General features: G+C 27.1%; 1 protein-coding gene across 1 annotated transcript; it reads left to right on the forward strand.

Moving 5' to 3' along the window:
• On the forward strand, window positions 1-24,129 carry LOC126898056 (relaxin receptor 2). The gene is made up of 22 exons (XM_050672004.1): window positions 1-406; window positions 661-786; window positions 2,005-2,211; window positions 2,443-2,560; window positions 2,649-2,717; window positions 5,130-5,201; window positions 5,268-5,333; window positions 5,475-5,579; window positions 5,648-5,719; window positions 5,781-5,852; window positions 5,921-5,992; window positions 6,092-6,163; window positions 6,270-6,341; window positions 6,414-6,484; window positions 8,819-8,986; window positions 9,847-9,992; window positions 12,289-12,439; window positions 12,543-12,672; window positions 13,742-13,932; window positions 14,006-14,152; window positions 16,046-16,155; window positions 23,818-24,129. Exons 1-22 carry the CDS (start codon window positions 319-321, stop codon window positions 23,866-23,868), a joined length of 2,376 nt encoding a protein of 791 aa, XP_050527961.1. The 5' UTR covers window positions 1-318; the 3' UTR covers window positions 23,869-24,129.

Consider the following 24,129-nt stretch of genomic DNA (forward strand, 5'->3'; position numbering starts at 1 on the left):
ATTCAATAAATTTCAACCATTTATTTGTTCACATAATCCTAAAGCACAACAATTATGTAATAAATCAGTACATGTAAGTAGTATCAAGTGGGTTTAATTGCAGTTTTGGCGTACTTCATTTTATTGCAATTATTATATGTCGTTAAAATATAACATTAATAAAGCGCAGAACAGAGCATTCATCACGATATCCAAAACGCTAGAGGATTATACTGAACAAACACAAATTTTAGAAAAAAGGTACATAAAAAAGCTCGATTGACTAGTATATGTCGCAGTGTTTGTCGTCCAGATCACAGTGACACCGTCTGTTGCGCCATGCAAGCCACGCGTTCGGCTATCATAAGCATTTTCATTATACTATGTTTGTTTTTTTTAGCCCTTATTACTCTATATTTGAACTTTGGTAAGTTAAAAATATTTATTTAAAACATTGTCATTTTATATTCAAAGAAAACATTCAAGTTTTCTATAATTAATTTATATTTCATTTATTTATTCATACATTTTAAAATGTTTAGGGAAATAACTAAATATGTAAGGAATTTATTCGTTATATTTCTGAATAAAGAAATTAAAAAATTAATTCATGCAGTTTTTGTGTAAATTTTTTTACAAAACTTGTGCCTATAATGAATTATTTTGTTTTAAAATATACAGGTACTAAAGTATGTCACGAAGGGACATTTTTATGTTCAAAATCAGAAATTTGTATTCCGAATTTATACAAATGTAATAAGTATAAAGATTGTCTTCATGGAGAAGATGAAGATCCTGTTCAATGTGGTCAGTTTAAATTAACAAGAAAACAATGTTAAATATAGCTTATAGTTTTTATAAATATTTTTAATCTCGTAAAACATTATACTTTTTGGTCTTTGTGTATATACAAAACATAATTAAAAAATAAAACCCCACCGCAGTGAGGTCGCGGAACAATCAGGACGCGGCATAGTTAGAACAAGTACAGATAATATATGACTGTGATTAAAATTACTATAATAAAAAGCATTTCTATGCAAATCTTTAGATAGTCTAATATTATTAGAAGGAATAGTTGGATTATTTCAAAAGCAAATCACCTCCTATTTCTAATTTAACTTATTTATTGTATTTCGTAAGTATGTAGCATAAACATTAAATTAACATATTTTTAAATGTCATAGTATTTCCGCAACATTCATAAAAGTTGAAAAGATTAACTTTTTATTCAAAAGTTGCTATTTTAATGTCTCCTTTGAGTGGGTAAAGGGTCACATTTCTAAAAAACGAAACACCTAAGGTGTTTATAAAAAAAAATGTATTTGATTCATTTAATTTTCAAAAAGTTATGGTAGTTTTAAGAAAAAAAAAGTATTAATATTATAATATTGAAATTACCGACTTTAAAAATCGACATTTTTTAGGGATTTTTCTCCATATCAGGGGAAAGAGGTAAATCTTTTTTTCAATTTTTAAGAATAATGTCTTCAACTAGAAAGGATTCGTAATCTTTTGATGTATCTTTTAATAAAATCAGTCCACTGTAAACTAAAAATAGATGACAAACGCAAAAAAAAAATTAATTAATTAACAAGTCATTGTAATATTATTTCTTTTTCAACTTTGCATGGAAGCCAAAATAGTGGATAATTCATAAAATATTTCCAATTTTTACGAAATTTATTGTTAGTTTTCTTGTTTTTTTAAAGAGTAATTAATTTTTAGTAAAAAGTACGAGAGAGCTTAAAAATTCTTAGTACCGAAAAATCATAAATTAGTAGTACCCTCTATATATTTTTCTTTTCTATTTTATCGAGAAAAGCAAAAAAATATATATATTTAAAACTTTAGCCTTTTGATTGTTGTTATTAAACATAAAATTATATGATTTCATTAAATTTAAACAAAACATTAATAATTTAAATTATATTTATCTAATAATAAATAAAAAATTAAAACTTGTAATACTCTTAATATTTTAATATTTTTAAATTTATAAATCTTTTAAATTAATTTTTCTAGCTGACCTTCATGGATTATCATTATACAACGACTTTATTATAACAAATAGAACTACCCTCAAATCAATTCAAAGTAACATTACTTATGTCAACAACATAAATCTTAACAAAACATTAAATAATGAAACTGAAGAAAAGCTTAATGCAACTATAGTTGCATTGCATAATAACTTTACTTATTTTTATAAAAGTACAGCAAAACCATGTGGTAAGATAATTATAATTTTTTAACCATAATAACTTCAACATTTTTCTTTGTATCAGTTTTGTGACTTTATGGAGTGTATGTTTTTTTACTTAAATGTCCGTGTTGCAATATTTACTTTGGATTATCTTACTAATTTTGAAACGTTTACAGAATGTTAAGGGAAAATTGTTACTTCTAATTTCAATGAAATTTGTAATCCTGTTTCATTTTTAATCATATCTTTATTTTAAGCTTTGAAAAACTATCCACCAGTATGTCAATGCTCAGGACCAAATGGTACATATTTACGTTGCAATAATGTTGGATTAAAAAAAGTTCCTGAATATGTTTCTGGAAATGTAGAGAGAATGTAATAGTTTTATTTGATTGATTTATGATCATAAATTTGATTTTAATATGTAAAATTATTATTTTTTTGTATATTTTATTGTTCTTAGGACATTTGTTAATAATAGTATTTTATTAACAAATTATTCATTTGATGTTTATCCAAACTTAAAAGTCATGTAAGTATATTATAAATTATTTATTAATTATATAGTAAAAGCAATTTTAAATAAATCTGGATATAATTCAAGTAGATAATTAATCTTGGATGTAATTTTTTTATGTGTTAATTCAGATTTTTATAATTAAACCAGTCACACTCAATAATAATTTCAAAACATTAGTTATTTTAATAATGATGATTATTTAAGATTAAATATCCTAATTTACACGTTTTTATCAATTTTCTGTATTTGTAAATGCTCAATGAAATATCCTTTTCTAATAATTTAAAAATATTTCTTATTTAAAGTTTTCGAAAAATACCTCATTTTTTCAAAATAACTCAATTGAAACGTATAAATCCAATCTTTACATTTGTTTAAAAATATTTAATTTACTTCAATTCGGCTTATATACTATGATTATTATTAAAAAATGATGTATTATGATGTTCATATACAGGGTGATTTTTTTATCATAACCCACTCAATTACTTACAGAATAATAATAATTTAAAAAATTTTTTTTATTACTATCTTTAGTTACACATTATTCTTGAATTATTAACTGTGTAATACTTTTTAAGATCATCCCTTATGCCTGGTAAGGGTGTCAACTTTGTTTTTTTAAATGGTAACACATATTTTGAATTTAATAAAATGTTTGAGTTTTCAATTCAATAACAAATGTCATTTGAATTTTTAATATAACTTTATTCGTTTATTAGATATAAACATTTAAAGTTTCAATTTTTTGAGTTAATATACATGTATAATACACTAGGGATTAAAATTACAGGTAGCTAATTGGTTTTTTATGGCATCGATATTAGCAGGTACAAAGCATTGTTATTATCAATGGTAGTAAGACACATTGTTGTGAGTTTATAAATACACTAACTGACAATACAGAATGTATATCTATTGATAGTCATAATTGATAATAAACAATCCGTGACTGTGATAGCAATATCATAAAAAATCAATTAGCTACCTGTATTTGTAATCCCTTGTGTATTATACCTATATATTAACTCAAAAAATTGAAACTTTAAATGTTTATATCTAATAAACGAATAAAGTTATATTAAAAATTCAAATGACATTTGTTATTGAATTGAAAACTCAAACATTTTATTAAATTCAAAATATGTGTTACCATTTAAAAAAACAAAGTTGACACCCTTACCAGGCATAAGGGATGAACTTAAAAAGTATTACATAATTAATAATTCAAGAATAATGTGTAACTAAAGATAATAATAAAAAAAAATATTTAAATTATTATAATTCTGTAAGTAATTGAGTGGGTTATGATAAAAAAATCACCCTGTATAATATAAAAACATCATATACAAAGAAAATATGATATGTGATGTAACTAAATTTCATGAGTTCAAAATAATTAGGATGGCATCTATTAATAAGGCCACCCAGGGCCGAATTTACGTAAAAAATGCCCCTAAGCTAATTAAGAACAGACATTGTTTAGCACAAACAAATATGTTTGAAAGTGACCCTAAAAAAATTAGATGGAGTAATTAAATGAAATTTTATTATGTTATAAATAAAAACACATTTAATACATTATGAACGGTTATCATTGATGAATTTACAATTAACGTGCATAAAGAAAATGAACACTGTTATAACTAATATCAATAATTAATTAATAATCTTTATGCTTGACGTTTCCTTAATTTAGTTACTACAAACGTTGGTATTAAACCATCGAAGTCTAATTCGAGTAATTCTGAATTTACGCTAAACTATGTCAAATTGGATACTTTAATATCTAATATTGAATTACTCATATAATTTCCTTAAAAACGCCGAATGAACAGTCACCAACAGGGCTGTAATTGAAATTTTTTCGTGAAATAGCTACATGATCATTTATGCTTCAAATTTGTTTAGAATCTAGTATATTAAAATATTATCAAACTAATTTTTTAGTTTTTCCTTTTAATATCTATGACATTAATTTACACATGAATTTACAAAATTAAACATTATTCAATAAAAGTATTTATACTCTAGTATATTAATAACTAAATGGAATTTTTTTTATACTTAATTAAATATATACATTCTAATAGATGGTTAATTAAATTCTCAAAGGAATTAAACAAAACAAAAAATCAAATATTTACAAGCACAGCAAAAATAATTGTGCTTCTAGATTATAGCATATGTAGCCTAGTTCTAAATCCGGTTCTGATATTACCTTCTGATGATAAGATGAAAAATAGTTTTTACCAAATGATTATAAAAAAATAATGTGACTTATTTTTATACAAATATAAAATAATGACAAATTATTGACATCCTCTACTTTTAGTCCTGATTCAGTATACTACTCTTTCTCTATTACTCCGATATACAATTTCTTTGTTAAATACTAATAAAAACATACTTCTTGTTTTATAGAAGTTTAGAATACAATGTTCTGTCAAGAATACCGCCGTTTGTATTCAGTCATCAAAGCAAATTAATAAGACTGTAATAAAAAACTATTGTTAATTCATAAATTCTGCAATAAATATTATATTGTCAATGTAATTGCAGATTATTGTTATATAATGAATTGAAAGTGTTAGAGAAACATGCATTCTTTGGTATAAAAAATATTGAGTATATATTTTTAGATAACAATCATTTAGAGCTATTAAATTCAGACTCGTGGCCTAGTTTCAACAAACTTAAATGACTGTAAGAACATTTTTTAAATATTCTTGAGAAATCTTAAGTGGTTTAGCAACTCAATTAATTATCTATTAACACAGCAAATAATAAAATTTATATTTCCAGAGATTTGTCTTTCAATAAATTGAGTTTAACGAATGTCTGTTTTCCACATTGGCCTCTCTTAAGAGTCCTGTAATTATATTGATCTATAATTTACGAAAATTTAACTATTTATTAAAATAATTATTTTCAATATTTAGAAATTTGCACAACAATTGTATTGAAAAAGTAGACAAGTGTTTATTTACCCAGTTACCATCATTAGCAGACTTGTAAGACAATTTTAAAATGTTTAAATAATTCATTTTTTCTACAATGTTGTTTTATTTTTAGGGATTTGTCATACAATAAAATTTCTTTTATTGATGAAAATGCATTTATCAACTTAGTCAAATTAGTGGATTTGTAATTTTATTTATTTAGATTTATATTTAAACACAAATATTTCATAATTTAAATAATTTGCATTTCAGAAATTTGACTGAAAATCATCTATTAACACTAACACCTTTAATGTTTCAATCATTGACAGATATTCATAAACTGTAATTTGACTGTTTCTTATTGTATTTAAATAAAAATAAATTTATAGTAAAAATATGATTATATTTTTATTAAATTTTATCAATATATAATTTTTTCAGCTCATTGGCAAATAATCCGGTAAAATATTTACATGCAGATTTATTTAAATCAATGAAAAGCTTAAAATCATTGTAAGTATATACAAACAATATATATGCATATTTTTGCCAATAATATGCTGTATGAATTTATTTTACTGTACATTTAACTTAATTAGGTTAAACCAATCATTTTTAGGTCTCTTGATGGTATAGAATTAGAAAATATCAACACGACAGTATTTGACAAATTAAAGAATCTAGAAATTCTGTATGTTTATAAAATACCCAATATTTTTTACCGTGACGAACACTTCATAAAAAAAATATATTATTTTTTCAGATACTTAAAAGAGTTCCATTATTGTGCTTTGTATGCTAGGAATGTACCATTATGTTATCCCAATACGGACGGTAAATTCTTATATTATGAAATGTTATAGTTACAAGTATCAACACTATTTATACTTATGATTATTCCTATATTTTTAAAAGTTCATTTAAAATATGACCTAGTTCTTGAACTGATTCAATTTCATAAAATCGAACTAATTACATTATTTAGTTAATCTTTTTTAAAGAGAACTTAGTCGATCTCATCCAAGTTCGTAATTTATTTTTTTTAATAGTTTAAAATTTTGAATTATAGCTCTAACACACAAATATTATGTATAATTAAACAGTATTTAATCATATTAAATTTAACTATAATATACCACACTAATTTTTGATAACAAGGTACAAATGGAAAAAATTTTTGGGAATTAAACCCTTTCCATAATACTGCCTTACAACAATTTTTTTTTTTTTTTTTTTGGCTTTTACGAGCCATTTAGACTCTTGGCCGCCAAAACTACTTCCTTCCATCGTTCTCTATCATATGCCTGCTCCAAGTCCACTCCAATTTCTTCTAATAATTCCTTGACGCTGTCCTTCCATCTTTTTCGCGGTCTTCCCCTTGGTCTTTTTCCGCTTACCATATATGTCATTGCTCCTTTCAATATACTTCCATCGGCCCGCCATGCGTGGCCTGCCCATTCTATCCTAGTCCCTCTGGTGAATTGGACCACATCTTCTCTTTTGTAAAGCTGGTACAGTTGGGCGTTTGTTCTTATTTCCCATTTCTGTTCTGTATTGTTGAATACGGGTCCATAAATTTTTCTAAGAACTTTTCTCTCAAATAACCGTAGTTTTTCATCATCACCTCTCGTTGTTGCCCATGTGGCACATGCATATGTCAATATAGGGCGGATGTAACTAACGTATAGATGTTCTTTTGTCTTCCTTGACAGTAGCTTAGATTTAAAGAGGGTTTTCAGTGCATAAAGGCATCGGTTAGCAGCGCCCAGTCTGATATTGATCTCTCCATGCATGTTGTTTTGGTTATTTAGGGTAGACCCAAGGTACTTGAACTCTTGTACTTGTTCAAAGGTGTTATTTCCGACGTGGAGGTTGTTATGGTCACCCCCTCCTCGCTTCACCACCATGTATTTAGTTTTACCACTGTTGATTGTCAAGCCAATACCTTTTCCCACCTTTATCAGTTCTTCGACAGTATTCTGAATACCTTCTCGCGAATTCCCAATAACCACTATGTCGTCTGCATATGCTAGTAAGACATTTCCTTCGTCAAGGTTTAATGTCTCAGTTCGTGGAACCTTTCTTATCACACTCTCCAATGCCAAATTGAAAAGCACTGGTGACATCGCATCCCCTTGCTTCAATCCACTATTTATTATAAACGAAGACGATACCTCGCCGTTCACCTTGACTCGGCTGCTGGTGTATGTGTTACATAGTTTCACCATGCTGATCAATTTGTTTGGCAAACCAAAGTCTTTAAGAATTTTCCATAGTTTTCCTCTATTTATGCTATCATATGCTTGTTTGTAATCCACAAAAACCATATGTAGATCTTTCGCGAACTCATAACTTTTTTCCATAATTTGTCTTATGACAAATATGTGATCAGTAGTTGATTTATTTTTTCTAAATCCGCTTTGGTAATTACCCACTATCTCATCTGTATAAATTTGTAGTCTTTTAAGTATGATTAATGAAAGTACCTTATACCCAGTGTTCAGTAGTGTTATTCCTCTATAATTCTCTACTTTTTTTCGGTTACCTTTTTTGAAAATTGGACATATCAATGATTCATTCCAGTCTTGTGGTATCTTTTCCTTTGTCCATATCTGTTGAATTAGATGATGTAATTTTTGTGTTAGGTTTTGTCCTCCTAACTTCAATAATTCAGCTACAATTTTATCATCTCCTGGTGACTTATTATTTTTTAGAGTCTGGATTGCACACTGTACCTCTTCTAAACTCGGGTTTAATACTTCTGGTTCAACTGTATAATGTATGGTGTCGTCTTGTTCGCCTACTGCTTCCGTTGTTGAGCCATTGTTAAGAAGTTTTTTAAAGTACATTCTAAATTCCTCGGCAATTTTTTCCGGTCTTGTAATTAGAGCACTATTATTATCTTCTATCATATTTATAGCTGGTATATATCCATTTTTAAATGTTTTGCACCGTTTGAAAAATTCTCTGGGGTTGTGTTTGAAGTTTTCAATCTCCTCTAATCGTTCTTTTTCGGCTATTCTCTTTATTGAATTCTCATGACCATAATTCATTTTCGTTCACTTAAAACAAACGTTGAATTATTGAACTGGTTAATTTCAAAGTCTGGTTGTTCCAACTTTTATATATATATATTTTAAATATAACACCAAATGATTAAATTTTTAGATTTATCTTCAAGCTATAATCTTCTTTCGAAACCAATTCTTCGAAGTACGTTGTGGACAGTGACATTTTTTACGTTTATTATGAATGCTATGGTCTTATACGGTCGTATGTTTGGTAGTTTAAGAGATGAAAATCATGCTATAAGTTTTGTTATTCGTAACTTGGCAGGTAAAAATGTAAATAATAATTGATTTTATTTAATATTAAAAATATACTTAAAACTAATAAACGTAAAAAGTATTTAACTCAAAAGCTTACCAAAATTCCTAAAAAATCACGGATACGTATTTCGCGAATAATATTATCATTATCAACGCTAAACATATACCTGAGTCAGTATATGTTTAGCATTATTTTTTTTTTTTATTTTAAATTAATATTTAAAATTTATTTTTAATTTTAAATAACTAGGCTTCGCCTAGCTAAGGTTTCACCACAGACTCGATGTCCTGAAGGCCTTATGCGCCGTAGCCCTGTTAGACCTTTTGGTCTGTCCTTACAGGTTGGTCACTGATTCCGAATTGGTATAACTCCAAAAGCAGTTTACCAGGAAATTATTTCTACTTGTAAATTAAAAAAATAATTATATGACCACAAAATACTTACGTGTATTCACAATCATACTTCATAATAATCTACTAATTATTATTCCAAACAACAGATAAACGAAAGAAAACTTAATTATCATTAAAAACAATATTTAAATGCTATCTTATTAGTGAAACTACACACACTAACATAAAATTTAAAGGAAATTGAGATTCACAAAAGTTGAAATACGTACGTGGTTAAGTAATTTTTCAATTTTTATTAAATAATTATATTTTGTATACTTATAATAATATTTTAATGATAATTAATCAAAAACAATTTCCACGGCAAATTCCATGTTCTTAAATTCCTAAAAAGATAAATATATTTATTTTTACTATAAATATAGTTGATTGTGATATTATTTTCATATTCTACATATTTTTTTCAAAGCTCTAGATAATAAGTGATACAGAATCTTTCGATTAAAATTTTAGTTGCAGATATGTTGATGGCATTATATTTGACTGTTATTGGTTATCAAGACTCAAAATACCGTGATGAGTTTTACGCTTACGCTCAAGAATGGAAGTCGTCCAATTTATGTACAGTAATAGGTTTAATTGCTGTTGTATCTTCTGAAGTAAGAATGCTTACTGAAAATTTTAATGAAATGTTCCAACATACTTATTGTAACTAATTTATATACTGCCTATAATTCACATGAAAAAAAACTGATAATGAAGGTATAATTTTATTTACAGAAATTTTTTTCTTTAAATATTACATATTCAAAATTTACAAAAAAAAAAAATTATTTAGATAATCTTGATTCCTGTTACAAATTATTTACAAATTTCCAATATAGAGACCAATAAAACTAATAGCACTGGAATTAGTGAAAATATCGACTAACTATATTAACTTTTTCAATCATTTTACAATTATCTTAGTTTTAGTTTTAGTTGTTATCGAGGTGGACATAATGCCCGTGCACTCAGACATGTTGGTCCATTGTGCGCACCTCATACCGAATTGTCTTGATTCGGTTTACCCACCTAAGTGTTATCACCGAAGTGTTAATACATTAAACCAACCATAAAGTCACCTCTATAGATAACAAAGAGTCCTGTCTTTCTGGTGACATTCAGTATCTCTCTGAGTTTTAGGTTTTTAATATCTTCTTTTTCAGGAAAAGGTTTACTCAAGTAGTTTGATCTTAGTGTAAACAAGGCTTCACATTCGCACATGATGTGAAATGAGTCTTCCTCTTCTATTCCACACTTCCTGCACAATGGTGATTCCGATACCCCTATTGCATTAAAATGTTTAAGCAGGTGACCATGTCCTGTCAATAGACCAGTCAAGATGCTTATTTGATGTCTAGTCATGCTATTAAGATCACCCAACAATACACCAGAGGTCTTGATAAACATTTTAGATTGTCTAGGTAATACCAAGTACTTCCAGATTTTCCTGTGTTGTTCTCTGCACCAATTCTTGGGTAGCGCTTTGAGCGATTGCTCAGTAAGTCCTACCACTGGTTCTGGTCCAACATAGGTGTTCTCCGCTCCTTTCCTGGCTAGATAGTCAGCATTTTCATTTCCATTGACACCGTTGTGTCCTGGTACCCACGCTACTGTAACTTTGTTGAACCTCGATAGTGAATCTAAAGTTTTCCTGTATTAGAGGACCAGCTTTGAATTAACCTGATCATTACAGAGTGCTTCAAAGCCGCTTGACTGTCACTTAAGAGAGTTATCTTCCTATTTTTATATACCAACAGATTCTGAGCCCCTACCAGTATTGCCATTACCTCTGCTTGGAAAACAGAGGGTGTTGTGCCCAATGACATACTGACATTTATTCATGCCTTTAAACCCATGTTCTGTTGTGTCACTCTCCAAAGTCTACATACCTAAGTTGTAGAAACTTAGTGCTGTGACTTTGGCGTGAGCTTTAACCTCTAGACGCAGAGGAGGCAATCCGATTAGTGCTTCTAATGCGACCATTGGTGTAGTTCTTAATGCTCCAGTAATGGCCATGGCAGCCATTCTCTGTATGTGACTAAGTTCTTTCCTAGCTGTAACAAGTGCTGTTCTGGTCCACCAGACTTCAAAGCAGATTTGTAGTTTCTTTGGGCGTCCTTATAGGACTCCCAGTGTTCCAAACCTGATTTCATTGCATTATTTAAAAGCTTACTTGAATTCTTTCTTAATTTAGATAGGCTAGCATTCCACCAAGCTGCACCCTGTCCTACACCTTTCCTTTCTATTAAAGGGCAGTTTTCTTTGTAAGCTGAGACAATGGAGTCCTGTAATATATTTACAACCCTTTCAGTACTCTGTTTCGACCCCAATCTAAACTGTAGATTATTCAGGTAACGAGAAATATCTGCCCTGTAGTTGTCCCAGTTTGTTCTTTTTGGATTCTTATAGTACTCCGTCTCAACTTTGTTGATTTCCAAAGTGAATCGTAAGTGCCTATAATCAGAAAGAGAAGGTTCGGAGGACACTTTCCACCCTTTTATCTTTTGAAGTAACCCTTTTGAACAAACTGTCAGATCAATGACCTCGTGCCTGTTCCTGATTACCTCTGTTCAGTATACTGAGGTCTGTAGTCAGTAATAGATCCATTATTACCTCTCTTGTTTGGTTGATGTTACTGCTCCCCCAAATACACTATTTGGGGGAGCAGTAACATCCATACCTAGGACGAGTTCTAATTTTTCATTTTTGCAATAATTAAAGAGCATAGTTAGGTCCCTACCTGGGTCTGTGACCTCATATGGTAGGTATCCTGAAACTACTATAATGTTCTTACCATCACTTAGAGTTACTTTGATAATAGTCAAGTCTGCACTTGATAGATTAAGTATTAATGATGAATATAAAAATATTATTTTAATAAAAATATTTCACTTGCTACTTTCGTCATAGGTATCATTGTTGATATTGGTTTTTCTTAGTCTTGAGAGATTTTTACTCATTGCTGTGCCTTTTTCCGGCTATCACGTATTGAAATTGAAAACTGCAACTTATTGTATGGCTGCTATCTGGTTGGTCGCAATTTGTATTTCTACTGCACCACGTATGTTCAACAATATTTAATTATACAAAAACTCAACTATTTTAGCAATTAACTCTCAGATAGAACAGTAATTTATACAAAGTAATACTGAAACTATTTTCAGTACTGTTACTAAAGCATGCAACAAAATTTTATGGCTCCAACGGCATGTGTTACCCTTTATATATTGAAGATCCATTTCTAAGTGGATGGCAATATTCAGCTTTTATATTTTTAGGATTACATTCAACCAGGTATATTTAGTAACTTTATACACAATATATTATACAGGTGATTTTTTTAAAATTAACCACTTGATTTTCCTAAAAATAATAAATATGTTAAGAAAAAATCGTTCAGAAATTTTTAGTTTCGTATATTTGTTAATTATTAACTTTTTTTTAAATTTATCCCTTGTATAATTGTATACACTATCAAGTAAATTAGATGATTAGTGTATTAAAAACGATGGTGAACAAAGAACAAAAAATTATAAGTGGTTCAATAATCAGACAATTTGCGATTATTAAAGGTGCGAGATATGAGTGAAGAGTTTACATTAGGATATAAAAAACCCAACCCAACCAATCTTCATTGAGATACGGATTTCGGTAGACGATGTGTAGGATACAATCGAACCTGTCACACGAGAATGCTAGGCGTGGTGTGAGGGTGGTGTGTTAGTGACCACCACTCGCTACCTAACTTACACCCAGAGAAAAACCTCGATCTATATAATAAATTCATTGTTCAATTTGATAAATATATCATTACTATTGAATCAATGATATATTTATCAATATGATATTTTTTTTTCTTGTCTTGAACAATAATTATTTATAAGAATAGTTATTTTGTTCGTATTAATAAAACATTATCATAAACCCTTGATAAAATTTCTCTTTCAATTTTGATTGAGGTTTTTCTTTGGGTGTACTCTTATTACGCACACGCAGACATTTATCACGTTTAACTACAGTTTACTAATCAATTTTACTCTAATTAATTAATGTTTTCTAAAGATTTTCTTTAAAATTATTACAATTTTTATAATAGGCGGTAGTTATTAATAATAATACCATCGAGACATTTATTAACTAATACAGTTAATCATAGTGAGTGCACAGATTGAGTAAAAAGCACTACAGCTTAATATTCTGCCGAGTTCAAGATTATTTATAATAAATAAAAACTAAATTTAAAAAAATGTTACTTTAATATTATAGTAGTTAAATTATGAACAAAAAATCCCTCATATATTTCTCTAGTTTTTAAAGTAATATTAGTAAAAAAAAAGAAATTATATCATTTTTATTATTTTAGTTTATTGTTGCTGTCAGCCCTATACATGCTTATGTTTATTAGCGTATGGAAAACAAGACAAGCAGCTCGTATATCTGTGGGCGATTTCGAATTCGCTGTTCGTTTTTTTTTCATAGTTTTAGCAAATTCTTTTTGTTGGCTTCCAATTATTGTACTAAAATTCGCAGCAATGCAAAAATTTCATATTTCAAGTAAATAATACTTAATAATTTTATTTTGTTATATTATCATTGACTTAAATAATATTTTTTCTAAATCATACAGGTGAACTTTACGGATGGGTTGTCGTCTTTATTGTACCAATTAATGCTCTTGTAAATCCATTATTGTACACGTTTACCACTCCTAAATATAGAAACGTTTTAACCTCAAAAAACGTTTTCAAGAGACCAAACCGAGATTCAAGTAGCGGTAATTTTTAGATAAATCAACTATATTTTACTTAAAATATCTTTGATTACCCAAATAGAACTGTAACATAATACGTTGAGTCACCTGAGTGTAATCTTTTATCATTAATATCAAAATTTATCCTTACGTCAACAGTAATCATTGTGTACTAATTATTGTTATTTGAAACTAATTATTGAAAGTTACATATATAATTTTTAAAAAGCCCAAAATATTAGTTGTGTAAGGGGATGTTTTTCTATTTTCAAAGAATTTTTTCAAATAATTAAAAATATATATCTTTATTATAAACTATAATATTATTTTATTGTCCATTATTATTATGCATTAATAGTTTTGATTTCAAATATAAAGGTAATCTAATCATAAATATTGTGACACCTCCTGCGTGCGCAAAAGTAACATGTCCAAATGCGGTTGTAACTATTTGTTGACAATCTATGTATATATATCATAATCTTTTTTTTTTGTTATCTAATAACAGCCGGCCGGCCTTTTTGGTATGCCCGTCAGTGTACGTTCCACCGCCTAACAAAGGCGACGCGCTCCTAGTTTATTTTAGTTATTTATTATGTCAGATTGAATAAGTGTTTTAAATAGTAATTTATGTCAAGTTTTTTTGTTTATTGTTTGGATATTAAATATTATTAAAATTAAAGTACAATAAATAATTAAAAATATAGAGCGTTCTGTTATTAAATTTTAATACACCGCTCTCCCTAACACTATTTGATAGACGAATTTCAAAAGATAGTCATAAATTTTTTGAAAACTATTGAACATTTTAAATTTTCTTAAAGGAAAANCTATTTGATACACGAATTTCAAAAGATAGTCATAAATTTTTTGAAAACTATTGAACATTTTAAATTTTCTTAAAGGAAAATATTATTTTTTATGAAAAATTCTATAATAATATATAGTTGGTTAAATGATTTCTTAGCTTCGATGCGAACCTGAGAAGAAATTAATTTTACTATGATGTGTTTTTTTTTGTGTCTGTTGCCACTTTTTCTCAGCTCTCACCAGACCAATTTCTTTCAACCATACGTCAAAATATCACAAATCCTATCTAGTCGTACACATTATCCCCAAAAATTGAAAAAATTTCCCTCGTTCCCCGTAAATGGGGGAAATCTCTAAAAAAATTACAATTTTATAAATCGCTAATTTTTGAAATTTTTTTGAATTTTTACTAAAAACTGCCATAACTTTCTTAAAAATGAACAAATCAATATAATTTTTTTTATAGATGCTTAATGTATTTCCTATCATTTGGTATATTTTTTTTATAAATCTAACCCTTTACCTGCGCACAGGGGGGATTTAAAATGACAACTTTGTCAACTTAACTTTTGAAAGTGTTCCGGATACTCTGACACTTTATACATATCTTAAATTAAAACTAATGTAATATACTTTATTATGAAAAAAAAATTTTGGATTTTATTTTGTCTTCACGGTGAAAATGACTACCGTATGCTATTCTTATGTTAAAATTCTCAATTTTATATTTTACATTTCTAACTTTATATTTCAATAAATTTTAGAAAAAAGAATAAAATCAACCAATTTTTTAAAATTAAACACTATCTACAGATTTGCATCGTAGCATTTTTTATGATAGTGATTTTAATCACTGTTAGATATCATGTATACTGGACCTAACTATGTTACATCCCCGTTGTGCTGGGTATTTAAAACTATTTTTAGTTTAATAAAATGATAAAAAAACATTTTCAAACACATTTGTTTATCCGAACTACCGTTTGTATTTACTGATAATAATTTTTTATAATTCTATACTCATTTTGTATAAGTTTTTATTTGCCACTATTTTACAGTTTGTAAATCATGAATATTGGTAATAATTATTGTTATTTTTTATTTAAGGATTAGAAATGTCTCAAACGTCACATCAAACATCAGTTAGTGCCAAAGTACTCAAGAAAAGTACTAAGAAACCCATCTTGGAAAATAGTATAGATATCACTAATGAATATTAAATAATTTTATTAATAATACACTAAACCATTTCTTCGTGGCATCCGTATAGTGGCATAATAAAAATAAATAATAGCAAAAAAAGTGAAAGTGGAAAAAATTTAAAAATAAATTTTTTGGATTACAATTATGTAACACATTTCTAATTATTATTATATTTAATAAAGTCAATATGAATTCTTTTTTGTATGAACATATCGTCCAAAAATATATGATTTAATTTTTTAATGTGTTAATTTTCTTCTCTTTCGCCTTTATACCAAATACTTTGGTTCGGCCACTTGTAACCTAACGCCCACTTGACACGATCTCCCACATCATCTAAGCACACATCAGCCGTCCTCATATGACATTTAATAATGTTTCTCTTTTTTGATTTTTCTTATGCTTTTCTTCTTTCTACATTCATTTCCAAAACTGTTCTTACAGCTTCCAATTCCTCTCTCCTCATAACTTGACCAAACCATCCAAGTCTATTTTCTCTCATCTTATTCATCATTGACGCTACACCTGTACTCCATTTTATATGTTCGTTCCTTAATCTATCTTCTCTAGTCATTACTTTCATCCAACTAAGTATTCTAATCTCTTCTTTTTCATAATTGCTAAAATTCTCTGAATTTCCTTATTTCATTAAAATATACTCAAATTTTGCACGATTCTCAGTGAATATCGTGAAATAATCTTAGGAAAGATAAAAAATATTAATTTTAACTTCGATGTGAAGCTGAGAAGGTATTGGCTTTACTATGATGTGTTATTTTTTTTTTTTTTGTATCTGTTACCACTTTTCTCAGCTTTCAAAAAAACGGATTTTTTTCAACAATACGTCAAAAGATCACAAATCGTATCTAGTCGAAGACATTATTCTCAAAAATTGAAAAAATTTCCCTCGTTCCCTGTAAATGGGGGGAACCTCCAAAAAAATTACAAATTCAAAAATCGCTAATTTTTGAAATTTTTTTAATTTTTTTTACTTAAAACTGCAATACACTTTTGTTCAAATATGAACAAATCAATATAATTTATTTCTGTAGATGCTTGATGTCTTTACTTATCATTTGGTATATTTTTTTTGTAAATCTGACCCTTTATCTGCCCACAGGGGGTGATTTAAAAAGACAACTTTTTCAACTTCACTTTTGAAAATGTTCCGGAAGGTCTGAAACTTTTATATATATCTTAAAATAAAGCTAATGTAATATACTTTAATTTGAAAAAAAAAATTTGACCTCTGGACTTGTCTTTACGGCGAAAATGACTACCAAATGGTATTTTCTTGTGAAAATTCTCGATTTTATTATTTATATTATATTTATTATATAATGCTATAACTTATTGAAAAGTGTATGGATCCACACAATTTTTTTATGAGAAATAATATTTTTTAATAAACTCTTTTTCATTTGACATACTTTATCTTAATTAAGATATTAATAAGGAACCAGCAGATCATGTAGCTTTTGGAATAAAACACCAATTTTTTTAAAATTAAACACTATCTAAAGATTTGCATCGAAGCGTTTATTTTTGATAGCGATTTTAATCACTGTCAGATATCATTATACTTGATCCAACTATACCACGGCACCACTGTATCGCGACCCCCCTGTGCTGGGTTTTTTTTATTAACTTTGATGTCTGTTTTCACTGTGAAGACAAAATAAAGTCCGAATTTTTTTTTTTTCACAATAAAGTATATTTTATTAGCTTTAATTAAAAATATATATATAAGTGTCAGACTTTTCGGAACACTTTTAAAAGATTTCAAAACATTTTCAAAAGTGAAGTTGAAAAAATTAATTTTTTGTGGAAAAGTTGTCATTTTAAATCCCCCCCTGTGTGCAGGTAAAGGGTCAGATTTATAAAAAAAATATACCAAATGATAGGTAAAGACATCAAGCATCTATAAAAAAAAAAAATTATATTGATATGTTCATTTTTGAAAATGTTACGGCAGTTTTTAGTAAAAAAAATTGAAAAAATTTCGAAAAATATCGATTTTTAAATTTGTAATTTTTTTGGAGGTTTCCCCCATTTACGGGGAACGAGGGAAATTTTTTCAATTTTTAAAGGTAATGTCTTCAACTAGATACGATTTTTGAACTTTTGACGTATCATTGAATGAAATCCGTTTGGTGAGAGCTGANACTTTTAAAAGTTAAGTTGAAAAGGTTCTATTTTCTATATGCAATTTTAATATTTAAAGCCCCCCCGTATATAGGAAAATGGTCTTATTTAAAGAAAAAGTATGTCGAATGAAAGATGTATATAAATACTACTTCTCATGAAAAAATTGTATTGATCCACACATTTTTTAAAAAGTTATAGCACTTTAAAGTAAAAAATGTAAATTATAAAATCGAAAATTTTCACACAAAAATAGCATTCGGTAGCCGNTAACTGTAAAATCGAGAATTTTCACACAAAAATAGCATTCGGTAGCCATTTTCACCACGAAGACAAGTCCAGAGGTCAAATCTTTTTTTTTCAAATTAAAGTATATTACATTAACTTTAATTTAAGGTATATATAAAAGTTTCAGACCTTCCGAAACATTTTCAAAAGTGAAGTTGAAAAAGTTGTCATTTTAAATCACCCCCTGTGGGCAGATAAAGGGTCAGATTTACAAAAAAAATATACCAAATGATAAGTAAACCCCGCTGTGCTGGGTTTTTATAAATTTTATTATAATGATATTACAGTGAATTTATCACTTAATTTCTATTTATTAATTCTATTAAAATTTTGATGTGAAAAAAATATAAAACGAGATTCAGAATCAAAGCCAAAATTCTCTATAGAAATCATAGAAAAATTAGAAACTCTCAAAGTATTTTGTTACTTGTTGTCATGTGCTATAAATTAACATAACCTTGTGTGAATGAAATATAGTAGAATAATTTTTATTTTGATTTTTATAGACCTTGAAGTCATTAATTAGCTTTATACCAGGCACAAAACATTTGTTTGATATATTTTTATTATATATAAAGTCCAAACTTAGGATCATTACTGAACTTAGATTAGTTGTTGGATTTTAAAAATTATAAACCTGCCAAAACCGCTTAATATCTAGATTATTTACAAAAAAAACATTCATACTGATCCAAGTAGTACCGGCGTAACATATTGAAGGACACAACAAAAAAGTACTTGGGCGATCACTTATTTATTTTTAAGTAAAAATAAAATTTATTTGCGATATTAAAACTTAATATTTTTAATAATAAAAAAATTAATATCAATTTACAAATGTAACAAGTTGTAGAAATCAGCATTTAGATATAAAACAATCATAGGTATCAATCATAGGTGGTTCGTGGGTGCAACTTTAAATATAATACCGCTAGTTATAGGTATTGTCAAATTAAATATAATAATAAAATAAATATAATAAAATGAAACACAATACACTTATAATTATTATAAAGGCCGTAATAGACAATAGATATGAAAATAATAATAATATCGATTATACTATTATAGCAACCGTTAACGACAAGCGTACACGTAAGTAATTCTAAAAATAAATTACCCAATCTTATTAATTATAAAATTAGTATATATAATTATAAAATAAAACAAGGAAAAAAACGCTTTTCTGGGAAAATTACATAACGAGTTCGAATTTTCAAAATTTTTTTTTTCAACGAAAGTACTCGATCACCAGACTCCGGGAAAATTATTGGCGAAGGTCGGAAAATTTTTGCTGCTCGCCCTCGAGCGTTTTAAAATTTCACCATTTTCGAGAAAATCACTCACTGACGCCAGCGTTTTACGACTTAAGGTTTGAAATTTTCACCAGACCCAACCAATGACAATCTAATGTAATAAAAAAATAAATTCAATCCGTTCATTTTTCACCGTTTTACGTGCTTTTATTTTTTCACGCACTCGAGACGACAGGGCGCACCGCCCGAAATTCTTGCGACATTTTAAACATGAAAACGATTTTTTTTACGATTCGCAATCATATAACGGCGTTCTGTATATGCCGAAGAAACGACAAAAATCCGAAATCTGACTAAATCTCTTGCCACTACGAGCGTTTGAAATTCATCAAATTTTAGATAGTGTTAAATTTAAGAAATTGGTGGATTATTCCAAAAATCAAAATTAACTCCTATTTTTTTTTCAACTTTGACTGTCATTTGCATATAGAAGATAAGTCGCCGGGTCAAATTTTTTTTTAACTTTTAGTACATAATGTAAGCTTTATTTTAACATATGTTTAAAGAACTCAGTATTTCTGTAACTTTCTTAAATGATAACTTGAAAAAGTTGACTTTTGAAAAAAGTTAATATTTTTAATCTCCATTGAGGGCAGGTGAAGGGTCATTTTTTCATAAAAAATACACTAAATGAAAGGTAAATATAAGGAATCTATAAAAAAACATCAAGTTGATTTATTAATTTTTAAATAATTATGAGTTTTAATAATAAACGGTGAAAATTACTGATTTTTAAAATTGTAAATTTTTTGTATATTCTTCATTTACAGAATTTGGGAAAATGTTTTTAATTTTTAAGGGTAATGTCTTCAACTAGATACGATTTGTGATATTTTGACATATGGTCGAAAGGAATCGGTTTGGTGAGAGCTGAGAAAAAGTGGCAACAGACACAAAAAAAAACACATCATAGTAAAATTAATACCTTCTCAGCTTGGCAATGAAGCTAAGAAATCTGTAATCGATTGTAACTAAATTACTTAGTAGAAGTAGCATATCATATTTTTATTGAGAAAAAATTATGATATTAATGAAAAAAATTTTAAAGACATTCTATCACTCTTCCATAATGCTTTAAAATTATATAGCTTTTAGAGGTTCAGTAGTGTTTTCATTCTAAAAGCCAACCTCATAAACATAACATTTTAAAATGTTTGATTGTAAATATAATTGTTATACGTTTTTTATCAAAGCTGATGTGTATGTGAAGCATATAATTCTGTATTAATCTTAAGGTAACAAGAATCGATTAAAATTATAGTAAACAAAAGATTATTGGTTTAAAATTTGATATTATATATCGTAACTTTGCTAGTATTTTTGGTACTAGGTACTTTCCAAATGTCTTAATGAATATGATTATGATTTAAGATTTAAGCATTTATAAAAAATAAAGAACTTTACTATTTTTACTTTTTATTTTTACAATTATATATGTACTTTACAATATAAATTTACTGACTCAACTACAGTTCAACAAAATTATAATAATTGTACTTTGGAATAATTAAATTTTGTTTTCATTAGAAAAATTAATGTTAGGAATGAATTTTTTTTAATTTTGAAGTTCTAGAAAAATATAAGTTTCCTAAGAATGTTTCTAAGAATATTCTATTTTTTTTTTTTTCTAACAATTACTTTAATGTAATCTTTAATTATTATTACAAAAGCAACATTCATTGTATTAAAATTTTTGTGTTGATAATGTTGAACATTGATAATAATATTGAAAAAAAATCTCTAAGGGGTTTTTACTGGATTCATAATTGCATCTAAATTCCTCATTTCCTCTGTAAAAAATAAAACAAATAATTAATGTATATCAAAACTCTATGAACTTTTTATTTTAGTATAAGTTATTTTACTTATATATACTTATATAAGGTCTTTTAGTAAAGATAATTCAAAACAAAAAATGTTCCATAGTGATAAAAAATTGAAAGAAAATTTTAAGTTATCATTTATCAAAACATATATGTTGCATCTATCCTTAGACAATTACGTAAAGAATATTAATTTTTATTAAAAAAATGTATTTAATTTATCTAACATTTTATACATTGAAATCAGGGTTGAGAAGTATTACATTCTAATGTATATTTAAAATGTTATACTGTGTGTAAATTAAAAAAATGACTGGTCGATAATAACATTTGTACAAGTATTTCAGAAATTATTAATAATTTAAAGTAATGACTGGAGGTGAGGAGTAGATGTTGATATTTTTATCAGTAGTCATTCCCTAGCCATACTCTTCATTGTGCCTAGCTATAAAAATGAGAATAACATCCAAAATACTGATTGAAAATATTGTATCAGTCATTTTCTTTAATAACTTTAAAAAATAAGGAAGAAGTATAATTGCATAATTATTATGCATTATTAAAATTTTTTTTTTTTTAATGCTATGAAAAATATTATACTTTACCTAATTTTTTTATTATTGTTAAATAATAAAGAATTTACTTAGAAAATAGTCTTGAAAAGGAGGCAATAGTTATTCAGAAAAAAAAAATTGAAAAAAATGTATTTTCTATATCTAGTGACAAAGGTTATTTGATAATAAAAGCCATAATGTAGATGTTTTGTTATGCAAAAACTTATTCATTTTGAATTATTTATATCAGTTAAACACTGCATTATTATAAGGACATTTTCAATATTTCAAGTGTGACTGATAGACAGTTTATGTATTGTTGTATTGGTCTTCATAGCAATTCGCTACATATTGGAAGACCAAAAGATTGAGCCAAGTTAGTAGATATTAAGTCATCTTTTGAAAACCATTAAGTTACATATATATATGTATGTGTAATATTTAAAAAATAACTGTTATGTTAAAGATTAATGTGTTTATTAACTCCACTATATAATTACATAAATTATATATCTTCTAGTATTTTAAACAAAATAACTGTCTTATTAATTTAATTGTAAGTATTTTCTACCCAGTTTACCCCCTTGTCAACTAGACCAATCTTCCATAAATGAGCCTAGTAACAACAATATCTGTATATCAGTAACAAAAATAATTATTTAAAATTTAAAATTTTTTAATGGAGACATATATGAATTAAGAGAAATTTCTATTTCAGATATGTCATATATCTGAAATATATATATTTATGAGTGTGTGGGAAATACAACACGCAATCTCAGGAACAGAGCAGACACAATACGATTACTTAATACATTACAATTAGTTTAATTCATGGATAAAAAAAAAATTTGTACTTGTAGTGACTAGCAAAATTTAGGTAAATTTTATATGGGAAAAAGTCCTTAGGAATTGATACTACTTGAATATTCAAGAATTTTTCTGTAACACTATTGTTCTCAAAGGAATCTATGAATTGTAGATATTTATAAAAAAGTATATTACTTTAAGAGAATTATACAGGATGATTATTATACATTAACCCTTCAACTTATTTTAATTATTTTTTTGACTTTTATAAGTTACATATGTAACTCCATGTGTTAAAAATATTTGTTATGTTCATTCCTTATCTCTTATAAAGATGTATTTTTTTAATGGAGACATATATATTTAACTAGATATAAAATAGAAAATAATTTAATATGAAATTAGCTAGTTGATAAAAAAATTTGGACCAGTATTTCACGAGCTATTAATATTTTATACCTAAGCAGAAAGAGCGAGGCCAAGAAATGTCTAGTGATAAAAATAGCAAACCCACTATTAATTAAAGTAATACAGTATTACTTTAAATTATTAATAAATTCTGAAATACTAAATCATAATAGTTGTTATTGCTCAGATCATTTTTTTGTTTATAAGCCAGTTAATTATGTTTATTGTCGTTTGAAAAATTAAAGTTGACGCACTTATAAGGTATAAAGGATGAACATAAAAAATATTTTATAACAGATAAGTAAAGATAATAATGTAAATAACAAAAGCAAAAAAAAAATTCACAAAAAAATAATTTAGAGATATTGAATGGCCAACACTAAAAGAATGCTAACATTATATTCAACTACATAGTAGTTAACATAAATAATTAAAATTTTTTAATTTACCGGCATATAACTAATATTAAAAAACATATGTTAACCTTAATATAAAAAAATTAATGTATGATATAACATTGATATACCTGCAGCAAAGTTTTTCTTTTCTTCAGCAATTTTGGCATCTCTTTCTGCTTTTAACCTATAACGTTCATCTCTGGATTTGTCTTCTTTCCTTTGCAAAAAACTATGTCTAGTCATTCC

This window comes from Daktulosphaira vitifoliae, unplaced genomic scaffold (assembly GCF_025091365.1).
Source record: "Daktulosphaira vitifoliae isolate Bord-2020 unplaced genomic scaffold, ASM2509136v1 Scaffold_2, whole genome shotgun sequence".
Taxonomy (NCBI): Eukaryota; Metazoa; Arthropoda; class Insecta; order Hemiptera; family Phylloxeridae; genus Daktulosphaira; species Daktulosphaira vitifoliae.

Bases quoted from the DNA above. Each gene is read 5' to 3' on its own strand.
- LOC126898056 (XM_050672004.1), top strand. From the start codon at position 319: ATGCAAGCCACGCGTTCGGCTATCATAAGCATTTTCATTATACTATGT. The intron at 9,993-12,288 runs GTAAGAATGCTT...CTTTCGTCATAG, and splicing joins TTGCTGTTGTATCTTCTGAA to GTATCATTGTTGATATTGGT. The intron at 14,153-16,045 runs GTAATTTTTAGA...TTTTTATTTAAG, and splicing joins AAACCGAGATTCAAGTAGCG to GATTAGAAATGTCTCAAACG.